Below are 13,384 nucleotides of genomic sequence, written 5' to 3'. Positions count from 1 at the left end.
AGGAGAAGAAGACACTGACAGTCACCTGAGCAACCAGAAGAAGAAGCTGAGACTTTGCCATAGACCCTGGGCACCAGCTTTCTGAGAAGGAGAGGGACAGCTAGCCAGGGCATGTCCTCAGCATTAACCCTTCTTCTGCCAGGGAGGGTTTGTAGGAGTCAGAACTGTGATTTACTTCTATTATTTTGTACCTGAATTTCTACAGTAAAGAAGGAAACTATTCCCTGCAGCCCCTGAGTCTCTGGACTTTTTTACCATTGGGGTGCACCGCGCCTTACCATCCCTTACGGAGAGCAAAACCACGAGGTGACACTTCAACAGTGCCTGGTGTACCCAACCTACCATAGGGGCCACCCCTAACTCACTGCACTCTTCCCCTATTCCCAAATCCTGCTTCCTCTCCTCTGTTCAGTCTCCTCCCACATGCACCCTGCTTCTTCTCTTCTCCTAGGTTGAGTCTCCTCCCACATTCACCCTGCTTCTTCTACTCTCCTCTGTTCAGTCTCCTCCCACATGCACCCTGATTCTTCTCCTCTGTTCAGTCTCCTCCCACATGTGCCCTGCTTCTTCTCTTCTCCTAGGTTCAGTCTCCTACCACATGCATCCTGCTTCTTCTCTTCTTCTCTGTTCAGTCTCCTCCCACATGCACCCTCAATTCTTCTCTTCTCCTCTGTTCAGTCTCCTCCCACATGCACCATGCTTCTTCTCCTCTGTTCAGTCTCCTCCCACATGTGCCCTGCTTCTTCTGTTCTCCTCTGTTCAGTCTCCTCCCACATTCACCCTGCTTCTTCTCTTCTCCTCTGTTCAGTCTCCTCCCACATGCACCCTGATTCTTCTCTTCTCCTCTGTTCAGTCTCCTCCCACATGCACCATGCTTCTTCTCCTCTGTTCAGTCTCCTCTCACATGTGCCCTGCTTCTTCTGTTCTCCTCTGTTCAGTCTCCTCCCACATTTCACCCTGCTTCTTTTCTTCTCCTCTGTTCAGTCTCCTCCCACATGCACCCTGCTTCTTCTCTTCTCCTCTGTTCAGTCTCCCCCCACATGTGCCCTGCTTCTTCTCTTCTCCTCTGTTCAGTCTCCTCCCACGTGCACCCTGCTTCTTCTCCTCTGTTCAGTCTCATCCTACATGCGCCTTGCTTCTTCTGTTCTCCTCTGTTCAGTCTCCTACCACATGTGCCCTTGTTCTACTCTTCTCCTCTGTTCAGTCTCCCCCCACATGTGCCCTGCTTCTTCTCTTCTCCTCTGTTCAGTCTCCTCCCACGTGCACCCTGCTTCTTCTCCTCTGTTCAGTCTCATCCTACATGCGCCTTGCTTCTTCTGTTCTCCTCTGTTCAGTCTCCTACCACATGTGCCCTTGTTCTACTCTTCTCCTCTGTTCAGTCTCCCCCCACATGTGCCCTGCTTCTTCTCTTCTCCTCTGTTCAGTCTCCTCCCACATTCACCCTGCTTCTTCTCTTATCCTCTGTTCAGGCTCCCCCCACAAGCACCCTGATTCTTCACTTCTCCTCTGTTCAGTCTCCTCCCACATTCACCCTGCTTCTTCTCTTCTCCTCTGTTCAGTCTCCTCCCACATGCACCCTGATTCTTCTCTTCTCCTCTGTTCAGTCTCCTCCCACATGCACCCTGATTCTTCTCTTCTCCTCTCTTCAGTCTCCTCCCACATGCACCCTGATTCTTCTCTTCTCCTCTGTTCAGCCTCCTCCCACATGCACGCTGCTTGTTCTCTTCTCCTCTTTTCACTCTCCTCCCACATTTACCCTGCTTCTTCTAATCTCCTCTTTTTAGTCTCCTCCCACATGTACTCTGCTACTTCTCTTCTCATCGGTTAAGTCTCCTCCCTTATGCACCCTGATTCTTCTCTTCTTCTCTGTTCAGCGTCCTCCCACATGCACCCTGCTTCTTCTCTTCTCCTCTGTTCAGTCTCCTCCCACATGCACCATGCTTCTTCTCTTCTCCTCTGTTCAGTCTCCTCCCACATGCACCATGCTTCTTCTCTTCTCCTCTGTTCAGTCTCCACCCACATGCACCATGCTTCTTCTCTTCTCCTCTGTTCAGTCTCCTCCCACATGCACCCTGATTCTTCTCTTCTCCTCTGTTCTGTCTCCTTCCACATACACGCTGCTTCTTCTAATCTCCTCTGTTCAGTCTCCTCCCACATGCACCCTGCTACTTCTCTTCTCCTCTGTTCAGTCTCCTCCCACATACACCCTGCTTCTTCTCTTCTTCTCTGTTCAGCTTCCTCCCACATGCACCCTGCTTCTTCTCTTCTCCTCTGTTCAGTCTCTTCCCGCATGCACCCTGCTTCTTCTCTGTTCAGTCTCCTCCCGCATGCACCCTGCTTCCTCTCTTCTCTGTTCAGTCTCCTCCCACATTCACCCTGCTTCTTCTATTCTCCTCTGTTCAGTCTCCTCCCGCATGCACCCTGATTCTTCTCTTTTCCTCTGTTCAATCTCCTCCCACATGCAACCTGCTTCTTCTCTTCTGTTCAGTCTCCTCCCGCATGCACCCTGATTCTTCTCTTCTTCTCTGTTCAGTCTCCTCCCGCATTCACCCTGCTTCTTTTATTCTCCTCTGTTCAGTCTCCTCCCACATGCACCCTGCTTCTTCTCTTCTGTTCAGTCTCCTCCCACTTGCACCCTGCTTCTTCTCTTCTGTTCAGTCTCCACCCACATGCACCATGCTTCTTCTCTTCTCCTCTGTTCAGTCTCCTCCCACATGCACCCTGATTCTTCTCTTCTCCTCTGTTCTGTCTCCTTCCACATACACGCTGCTTCTTCTAATCTCCTCTGTTCAGTCTCCTCCCACATGCACCCTGCTACTTCTCTTCTCCTCTGTTCAGTCTCCTCCCACATACACCCTGCTTCTTCTCTTCTTCTCTGTTCAGCTTCCTCCCACATGCACCCTGCTTCTTCTCTTCTCCTCTGTTCAGTCTCTTCCCGCATGCACCCTGCTTCTTCTCTGTTCAGTCTCCTCCCGCATGCACCCTGCTTCCTCTCTTCTCTGTTCAGTCTCCTCCCACATTCACCCTGCTTCTTCTATTCTCCTCTGTTCAGTCTCCTCCCGCATGCACCCTGATTCTTCTCTTTTCCTCTGTTCAATCTCCTCCCACATGCAACCTGCTTCTTCTCTTCTGTTCAGTCTCCTCCCGCATGCACCCTGATTCTTCTCTTCTTCTCTGTTCAGTCTCCTCCCGCATTCACCCTGCTTCTTTTATTCTCCTCTGTTCAGTCTCCTCCCACATGCACCCTGCTTCTTCTCTTCTGTTCAGTCTCCTCCCACTTGCACCCTGCTTCTTCTCTTCTGTTCAGTCTCCTCCCACATGCACCCTGCTTCTTCTCTTCTGTTCAGTCTCCTCCCACATGCACCCTGCTTCTTCTCCTCTGTTCAGTCTCCTCCCACATGCACCCTGCTTCTTCTCTTCTGTTCAGTCTCCTCACGCATGCACCCTGATTCTTCTCTTTTCCTCTGTTCAGTCTCCTCCTACATGCACCCTGCTTCTTCTCTTCTCCTCTATTCAGTCTCCTCCCACATGCACCCTGCTTCTTCTCTTCTCTGTTCAGTCTCCTCCCACATGCACCCCGCTTCTTCTCTTCTCTGTTCAGTCTCCTCCCACATGCATCCTGATTCTTCTCTTCTACTCTCTTCAGTCTCCTCCTGCATGCACCCTGATTCTTCCCGTCTTCTCTGTTCAGTGTCCTCCCACATGCACCCTGATTCTTATCTTCTCCTCTGTTCAGTCTCCTCCCGCTTGCACCCTGCTTCTTCTCATCTCCTCTGTTCAGTCTCCTCCCACATGCACCCTGCTTCTTATCTTCTGTTCAGTCTCCTCCCGCATGCACTTTGCTTCTTCTCTTCTCCTTTATTCAGTCTCCTCCCACATGCACCCTGCTTCTTCTCTTCTCTGTTCAGCCTCCTCTCACATGCATCCTTCTTCTTCTCTTCTCCTCTGTTCAGTCTCCTCCTGCATGCACCCTGATTCTTCCCGTCTTCTCTGTTCAGTCTCCTCCCACATGCACCCTGCTTCTTCTCTTCTCCTCTGTTCAGTTTTCTCCTGCATGCACCCTGATTCTTCTCTTCTTCTCTGTTCAGTGTCCTCCCACATGCACCCTGCTTCTTCTTTTCTCTGTTCAGTCTCCTCCCACATGCACCCTGCTTCTTCCCGTCTTCTCTGTTCAGTGTCCTCCCACATGCACCCTGATTCTTCTCTTCTCTGTTCAGTCTTCTCCCACATGCACCCTGCTTCTTCCCGTCTTCTCTGTTCAGTCTCCTCCCACATGCACCCTGCTTCTTCCCGTCTTCTCTGTTCAGTGTCCTCCCACATGCACCCTGATTCTTCTATTCTCCTCTGTTCAGTGTCCTCCCACATGCACCCTGTTTCTTCTCTTCTCTTCTCCTAGGTTCAGTCTCCTCCCACATGCACCCTGCTTCCTCCCCTCTGTTCAGTCTCCTCCCACATGCACCCTGCTTCTTCTCTTCTCCTCTGTTCAGTCTCCTCCCACATGCACCCTGCTACTTCTCTTCTCTTCTGTTCAGTCTCCTCCCACTTGCACCCTGCTTCTTCTCTTCTTCTCTGTTCAGCATTCTCCGACATGCACCCTGCTTCTTCTCTTCTCCTCTGTTCAGTCTCTTCCCACATGCACCCTGCTTCTTCTTTGTTCAGTCTCTTCCCGCATGCACCCTGCTTCTTCTCTGTTCAGTCTCCAACCACATGCACCCAGCTTCTTCTCTCTGTTCAGTCTCCTCCCGCATGCACCCTACTACTTCTCTTCTCCTCTGTTCAGTCTCCTCCCACATGCACCCTGCTTCTTCTCTTCTCCTCTGTTCAGTCTCCTCCCACATGCACCCTGCTTCTTCTCTTCTCCTCTGTTTAGTGTACTCCCTCATGCATCCTGCTTGTTCTCTTCGCCTCTTTTCAGTCTCCTCCCACATTCACCCTGCTACTTCTCTTCTCCTCTTTTCAGTCTCCTCCAACATGCACCCTGCTTCTTCTCTTTTCTGTTCAGTCTCCTCCCACATGCACCCTGATTCTTCCCGTCTTCTCTGTTCAGTGTCCTCCCACATGCACCCTGATTCTTCTCTTCTCTGTTCAGTCTTCTCCCACATGCACCCTGCTACTTCCCGTCTTCTCTTTTCAGTCTCCTCCCACATTCACCCTGCTACTTCTCTTCTCCTCTTTTCAGTCTCCTCCCACATGCACCCTGCTTCTTCTCTTCTCCTCTGTTTAGTGTACTCCCTCATGCACCCTGCTTGTTCTCTTCTCCTCTTTTCAGTCTCCTCCCACATTCACCCTGCTACTTCTCTTCTCCTCTTTTCAGTCTCCTCCAACATGCACCCTGCTTCTTCTCTTTTCTGTTCAGTCTCCTCCCACATGCACCCTTATTCTTCCCGTCTTCTCTGTTCAGTGTCCTCCCACATGCACCCTGATTCTTCTCTTCTCTGTTCAGTCTTCTCCCACATGCAACCTGCTTCTTCCCGTCTTCTCTTTTCAGTCTCCTCCCACATGCACCCTGCTTCTTCTCTTCTCCTCTTTTCAGTCTCCTCCAACATGCACCCTGCTTCTTCTCTTTTCTGTTCAGTCTCCTCCCACATGCACCCTGCTTCTTCTCTTTTCTGTTCATTCTCCTCCCACATGCACCCTGCTTCTTCTCTTCTCTGTTCAGTCTCCTCCCACATGGACCCTGCTTCCTCCCCTCTGTTCAGTCTCCTCTCCCATACACCCTGCTTCTTCTCTTCTCCTCTGTTCAGTCTCCTCCCACATTCACCCTGCTTCTTCTCTTCTCTGTTCAGTCTCCTCTCCCATGCACCCTGATTCTTCTCTTCTTCTCTGTTCAGTCTCCTCTCCCATGCACCCTGCTTCTTCTCTTCTTCTCTGTTCAGTCTCTTCCCACAAGCACCCTGCTTCTTCTCTTCTCCTCTGTTCAGTGTCCTCCCACATGCACCCTGTTTCTTCTCTTCTCCTCTGTTCAGTCTCCTCCCACATTCACCCTGCTTCTTCTCTTCTCCTCTGTTCAGTCTCCTCCCACATGCACCCTGCTTATTCTCTTCTGTTCAGTCTCTTCCCACATGCACCCTGCTTTTTCTCTTCTCTGTTCAGTCTCCTCCCACATGCACCCTGCTTCTTCTCTTCTGTGTTCAGTCTCCTCCCACATGCACCCTGCTTTCTCTCTTCTGTGTTCAGTCTCCTCCCACATGCACCCTGCTACTTCTCTTCTCTGTTCAGTCTTCTCCCGCATGCACACTGCTTCTTCTCTTCTCTGTTCAGTCTCCTCCCACATGCACCCTGCTTCTTCTCTTCTCCTCTGTTCAGTCTCCTCCCACATTCACCCTGCTTCTTCTCTTCTGTTCAGTCTCCTCCCACATGCACCCTGCTTCTTCTCTTCTCCTCTGTTCAGTCTCCTCCCACATGCACCCTGCTTCTTCTCTTTTCTTCTGTTCAGTCTCCTCCCACATGCACCCTGCTTCTTCTCTTCTCCTCTGTTCAGTCTCCTCCCACATTCACCCTGCTTCTTCTCTTCTGTTCAGTCTCCTCCCACATGTACCCTGCTTCTTCTCTTCTGTTCAGTCTCCTTGCGCATGCACCCTGATTCTTCTCCTCTTTTCAGTCTCCTCCCACATGCACCCTGCTACTTCTCTTCTTCTTTTTTCAGTCTCCTCCAACATGCACCCTGCTTCTTCTCTTTTCTGTTCAGTCTCCTCCCACATGCACCCTGATTCTTCCCGTCTTCTCTGTTCAGTGTTCTCCCACATGCACCCTGATTCTTCTCTTCTCTGTTCAGTCTCCTCCCACATGCACCCTGCTTCTTCCCGTCTTCTCTTTTCAGTCTCCTCCCACATTCACCCTGCTACTTCTCTTCTCCTCTTTTCAGTCTCCTCCAACATGCACCCTGCTTCTTCTCTTTTCTGTTCAGTCTCCTCCCACATGCACCCTGCTTCTTCTCTTCTCTGTTCAGTCTCCTCCCACATGCACCCTGCTTCCTCCCCTCTGTTCAGTCTCCTCTCCCATGCACCCTGCCTCTTCTCTTCTCCTCTGTTCAGTCTCCTCCCACATTCACCCTGCTTCTTCTCTTCTTCTCTGTTCAGTCTCTTCCCACAAGCACCCTGCTTTGTCTCTTCTCCTCTGTTCAGTGTCCTCCCACATGCACCCTGTTTCTTCTCTTCTCCTCTGTTCAGTCTCCTCCCACACTCACCCTGCTTCTTCTCTTCTCCTCTGTTCAGTCTCCTCCCACATGCACCCTGCTCATTCTCTTCTGTTCAATCTCTTCCCACATGCACCCTGCTTCTTCTCTTTTCTTCTGTTCAGTCTCCTCCCACATGCACCCTGCTTCTTCTCTTCTCCTCTGTTCAGTCTCCTCCCACATTCACCCTGCTTCTTCTCTTCTGTTCAGTCTCCTCCCACATGTACCCTGCTTCTTCTCTTCTGTTCAGTCTCCTCGCGCATGCACCCTGATTCTTCTCCTCTTTTCAGTCTCCTCCCACATTCACCCTGCTACTTCTCTTCTCCTTTTTTCAGTCTCCTCCAACATGCACCCTGCTTCTTCTCTTTTCTGTTCAGTCTCCTCCAACATGCACCCTGATTCTTCCCGTCTTCTCTGTTCAGTGTTCTCCCACATGCACCCTGATTCTTCTCTTCTCTGTTCAGTCTCCTCCCACATGCACCCTGCTTCTTCCCGTCTTCTCTTTTCAGTCTCCTCCCACATTCACCCTGCTACTTCTCTTCTCCTCTTTTCAGTCTCCTCCAACATGCACCCTGCTTCTTCTCTTTTCTGTTCAGTCTCCTCCCACATGCACCCTGCTTCTTCTCTTCTCTGTTCAGTCTCCTCCCACATGCACCCTGCTTCCTCCCCTCTGTTCAGTCTCCTCTCCCATGCACCCTGCCTCTTCTCTTCTCCTCTGTTCAGTCTCCTCCCACATTCACCCTGCTTCTTCTCTTCTTCTCTGTTCAGTCTCTTCCCACAAGCACCCTGCTTCGTCTCTTCTCCTCTGTTCAGTGTCCTCCCACATGCACCCTGTTTCTTCTCTTCTCCTCTGTTCAGTCTCCTCCCACACTCACCCTGCTTCTTCTCTTCTCCTCTGTTCAGTCTCCTCCCACATGCACCCTGCTTATTCTCTTCTGTTCAATCTCTTCCCACATGCACCCTGCTTTTTCTCTTCTGTGTTCAGTCTCCTCCCACATGCACCCTGCTTTTTCTCTTCTGTGTTCAGTCTCCTCCCACATGCACCCTGCTTTTTCTCTTCTGTGTTCAGTCTCCTCCCACATGCACCCTGCTTTTTCTCTTCTATGTTCAGTCTCCTCCCACATTCACCCTGCTTCTTCTCTTCTCCTCTGTTCAGTCTCCTCCCACATGCACCCTGCTTCTTCTCTTCTCTGTTCAGTCTCCTCCCACATTCACCCTGCTTCTTCTCTTCTTCTCTGTTCAGTCTCTTCCCACAAGCACCCTGCTTCGTCTCTTCTCCTCTGTTCAGTGTCCTCCCACATGCACCCTGTTTCTTCTCTTCTCCTCTGTTCAGTCTCCTCCCACACTCACCCTGCTTCTTCTCTTCTCCTCTGTTCAGTCTCCTCCCACATGCACCCTGCTTATTCTCTTCTGTTCAATCTCTTCCCACATGCACCCTGCTTTTTCTCTTCTGTGTTCAGTCTCCTCCCACATGCACCCTGCTTTTTCTCTTCTGTGTTCAGTCTCCTCCCACATGCACCCTGCTTTTTCTCTTCTGTGTTCAGTCTCCTCCCACTTGCACCCTGCTTTTTCTCTTCTATGTTCAGTCTCCTCCCACATTCACCCTGCTTCTTCTCTTCTCCTCTGTTCAGTCTCCTCCCACATGCACCCTGCTTCTTCTCTTCTCTGTTCAGTCTCCTCCCACATGCACCCTGCTTCTTCTCTTCTCCTCTGTTCAGTCTCCTCCCACATGCACCCTGCTTCTTCTCTTCTTCTCTGTTCAGCGTCCTCCCACATGCACCCTGCTTCTTCTCGTCTGTTCAGTCTCCTCCCACATGCACCCTGCTTCTTCTCTTCTCCTCTGTTCAGTCTCCTCCCACATTCACCCTGCTTCTTCTCTTCTGTTCAGTCTCCTCCCACATGCACCCTGCTTCCTCTTTTTCTCTGATAAATGCAGTGCTAGCGAATAGGAGAGGACCTTGACCTGACACATATGTGTTTCCAGGGAATCACATGCAATGGGTTACCAGAAACCGGGGGAGGGGGCATTTATTAAACTCTTTTAGTTTTCTATTTCTTTCTTATTTTGCACCTTTTTTTGTGATTTTTCTTGCCATTTCACAAAGTTTGTCATCTTGTTTTTTTCTGTGGAGCGCCTCATGATGACGCTTAAAAATGATGAAAATGATTTTTAAAAATTGCGCAATCAAGGTGAAAAGTCGCAATTTTGGGCACTACCAAAAAAGTTGCATAAAAGGGAAAACCAAAAAATGTTGATAAATGAGTTGCGACGTGTGAACCTCTGCTTTAGGGTCACACGTTCAGTGTTTCAGTGTTTTTGAGGCCAAAAACAGGGGTGGAACAAAATGAGAGGCAGCATATCATTAAGAGGAGCTTCTCCTCCTTATTTCTCTCACTCCACTCCTGGTTTGAACATTGTAAACTGCATCTGAAAAACTGAACATGTGAACGCACCCACAAGCTCTGCACAAGGCAGGCCACACCCCCTCTGTGATGGGCGGGGCTTCACTATATAAAGGCAGAGCAGTTGCTGGGACTTATGACTCTGGAGCAGGACGATGGCAGACGTGAGTGAGGGTCCCTATGGTGGGGGCAGATATGAGTGAGGGTCCTGTGGTGGGGGCAGATGTGAGTGAGGGTCCTGTGGTGGGGGCAGATGTGAGTGAGGGTCCTGTGGTGGGGGCAGATATGAGTGAGGGTCCTGTGGTGATGGTCCTGTGGTGGGGCAGATGTGAGTGAAGGTCCCGGGGTGGGGGCAGACGTGAGTGAGGGTCCTGTGGTGATGGTCCTGTGGTGGGGGCAGACGTGAGTAAGGGTCCTGTGGTGATGGTCCTGTGGTGGGGGCAGACGTGAGTGAGGGTCCTGTGGTGGGGGCAGACGTGAGTGAGGGTCCCGGGATGGGGGCAGACGTGAGTGAAGGTCCTGTGGTGGGGGCAAACGTGAGTGAAGGTCCCGGGGTGGGGGCAGACGTGAGTGAAGGTCCTGTGGTGATGGTCCTGTGGTGGGGGCAGACGTGAGTGAAGGTCCTGTGGTGATGGTCCTGTGGTGGGGGCAGACGTGAGTGAGGGTCCTGTGGTGATGGTCCTGTGGTGGGGGCAGACGTGAGTGAGGGTCCTGTGGTGGGGGCAGACGTGAGTGAGGGTCCTGTGGTGATGGTCCTGTGATGAGGGCAGACGTGAGTGAGGGTCCTGTGGTGATGGTCCTGTGGTGGGGGCAGACGTGAGTGAGGGTCCTGTGGTGGGGGCAGACGTGAGTGAGGGTCCCGGGATGGGGGCAGACGTGAGTGAAGGTCCTGTGGTGGGGGCAGACATGAGTGAAGGTCCCGGGGTGGGGGCAGACGTGAGTGAAGGTCCTGTGGTGATGGTCCTGTGGTGGGGGCAGACGTGAGTGAAGGTCCCGGGGTGGGGGCAGACGTGAGTGAAGGTCCTGTGGTGATGGTCCTGTGGTGGGGGCAGACGTGAGTGAAGGTCCCGGGGTGGGGGCAGACGTGAGTGAAGGTCCTGTGGTGATGGTCCTGTGGTGGGGGCAGATGTGAGTGAAGGTCCTGTGGTGATGGTCCTGTGGTGAGGGCAGACGTGAGTGAAGGTCCCGGGGTGGGGGCTGCTGGTGTCTCTTCTAGAAAGTTCTTCCCTTTGTATAAGGGGCGCAGAGCCAGGGACTCATCGGCAGCTGTTGTCGCGGTTTTCTTCCCCCATATTTGGGCGTCTGCTGCGGTCGTGATGTTAACTCTTTCATCCCTTCTTATTTGAAACGTTCTGTCTGCAGCATTTAACTCTTTGCTTTCCGTTCCCCATATAAGAAGAAGAAACTTTTACAAAACTTTCAGCAGTTTCTTTGTCTGAGACTTGTCGCCCTGATGTTACCAGGTCTTGGGGTGGGGGTTTCTGGGGTCTGTTACATATGAGTCACATGTGGATTCTGATCTATATTTAGACTCCTCACTTGGTTCTGCTTCTCTCCATCGCAGGGCGTGGTTCTGAACAATCTGGGCCTGACTCCCGGCCACTGTGTGGAAATCAAGGGCTTCATCCCACCGGACTGTAAAGGGTAATATAGATAATTCCATCTGGAAGTGATTGTGCGGTTCTGGAGAAGAAAGGGATCCCCCTAGAATAACCCCAACTGTGCTGAGACCACATACTCAGGAGGTGCAACAGAACATGCGAGGGGAAACATTATGGTCTGGGTTATTAGCAGGGTCGGTTTCAGATTTCAGTAGGCCCCTGGGCGACAGAGCCTCAGTGGGCCCCTTTGCAGTGAAGTAAGTCTCCTGTTGCCTAGTTTATCACACCAAACAGCCCCCTCATGGTTATTTTACATAAGCCCCCCTAACACCCCATGGATTCCTTATGTACAGCCTTATGTAGGCCCCCCTAGCAGCTCTGGGCCCCGGCCCTTGCCCCTGGCTCTGGCCCTGGTTATTAGGGTTCCTGACTATTGTTGGTTTTCGGTGTCCATGTTCCATCTGTGCCATTTCCCTTTCGAGCTCTGACCTGGGAACGTGTTGATGAACAGTGGGGCAGATTTACTTACCCGGTCCATTCGCGATCCACCGGCGCGTTCTCGACACTGATTCGGGTTCTGCCGGGAGGTCGTGCGCCCGATGTCGGCAGAATTCACCTCCTCCGTCTTGCTGTATGTGAGTGCTACTTTTGCGCCACAAATTTTTTTTTAAATTTAGCGGTTTTTCCGAATCCGTCGGGTTTCTGACGGCCACTCCCCCCCATTTCCGAATTTGTAAAAATTCGGGAAAACCGGCGGAAAAAGTTCTGGAATGGCGGCAGCTTGAATCGTTCTATCTCTGGACTATGAGAGGTTCTCACTCTCTTAATATCTGAACCGTCTTCTTCCTGGGGACATCTCTCCTAAAACCTGCTCCACCTTTCCACACGAAACCCATGAGATTCGGTGGTGGAGAAGTTTCATGCTGTCTGCACCAAAGCACTGTCTGAAATGTCCCAATTATTAGGGATTTTACATTTTACATTTTTAGTCAATTTTCTGAGCAGTAAGAAAAAGTGGAATAAGGGGGCGTGGCTTATCAGTAAATAAAAAAAAGTCTAGATGCTGCAAACAGGGGCGTAACCAGAAGAGACAGGGCCCTATAGCAAACTTCTGAATGGGGCTCCTCTGCCCACTATGCATATTACACTGATATACACACACACATTTATATAGCTATATACATAGACATACATACAGTTCTTCAGTCACACACACACGTACAGGCACATATAGAGCATATACACACACATAGACAGGATATATACATATTATTCAGTGTGCAGTATATCATGGTGCACATCCTCCATTATTTAGTGTCAGGTTGGTAGACGGGGCCCCCTGACACTGCAGGCCCCATAGCTGTAGTTCCGCCCCTTGGACAGTCTTAAACTACTTGTATCTGGTCGTACTCTGCGCTGGTCTAATGTGACTCCTTGATAAACCTTTACCAGTGTCCCCCTCCTCCAGCACCAGAACCTGGACCCAGCAGGAGGATTCTGCCATTTCCCTATTATTCCTCCAGAACTGAGAATAGACAGGGATGAGGGGTCTCACCGGGTCCTTCATCGTTTCCCCACACATGAGATCCAAACCCCAACACCCCGTCTCCCCTATCTCTCCGTCTCCCCCGTCTCCCCATCTCCCACCGTCTCCCCAATCTCTCCGTCTCCCCCGTCTCCCCCTTCTCCCCGTCTCCCCCTTCTCCCCCTTCTCCCCCTTCTCCCCCTTCTCCCCCTTCTCCCCCGTCTCCCCCATCTCCCCCATCTCCCCCTTCTCCCCCTTCTCCCCCGTCTCCCCCGTCTCCCCCGTCTCCCCCGTCTCCCCCTTCTCCCCCGTCTCCCCCATCTCCCCCTTCTCCCCCGTCTCCCCCTTCTCCCCCATCTTCCCCTTCTCCCCCATCTCCCCCTTCTCCCCAATCTCTCCGTCTCCCCCATCTCCCCCGTCTCCCCCGTCTCCCCTTCTCCCCCGTCTCCCCAATCTCTCCGTCTCCCCCGTCTCCCCCTTCTCCCCCGTCTCCCCCGTCTCCCCCGTCTCCCCCGTCTCCCCTGTCTCCCCTGTCTCCCCTTCTCCCCATCTCCCCTGTCTCCCCCTTCTCCCCCGTCTCCATCTTCTCCCCCGTCTCCCCCGTCTCCCCTGTCTCCCTGTCTCCCCCGTCTCCCCCTTCTCCCTGTCTCCGCCGTCTCCCCCTTCTCCCCTGTCTCCCCC

The 13,384-nt window shown here is 52.0% G+C and overlaps 1 protein-coding gene and 1 pseudogene across 1 annotated transcript in view; one reads left to right on the top strand and one right to left on the bottom strand.

Moving 5' to 3' along the window:
• The first annotated feature begins 9,596 nt into the window (after nt 1-9,596).
• LOC140107098 (galectin-1-like) overlaps nt 9,597-13,384 on the top strand; it is a 30,203-nt gene continuing 26,415 nt past the window's right edge. Inside the window, exons 1-2 of the mRNA XM_072131649.1 lie at nt 9,597-9,741; nt 11,142-11,221. Of these exons, the coding sequence (XP_071987750.1) occupies nt 9,733-9,741; nt 11,142-11,221 (89 nt within the window). The 5' untranslated portion in view covers nt 9,597-9,732. The remainder of the gene's footprint in view (nt 9,742-11,141; nt 11,222-13,384) is intronic.
• On the bottom strand, nt 12,569-13,286 carry LOC140107100 (uncharacterized; annotated as a pseudogene).

This window comes from Engystomops pustulosus, unplaced genomic scaffold, assembly GCF_040894005.1.
Source record: "Engystomops pustulosus unplaced genomic scaffold, aEngPut4.maternal MAT_SCAFFOLD_115, whole genome shotgun sequence".
NCBI classification, from domain to species: domain Eukaryota; kingdom Metazoa; phylum Chordata; class Amphibia; order Anura; family Leptodactylidae; genus Engystomops; species Engystomops pustulosus.
The sequence above is the reverse complement of the archived record's forward strand: the minus strand, read 5'-3'. Positions and strand labels throughout refer to the sequence as shown.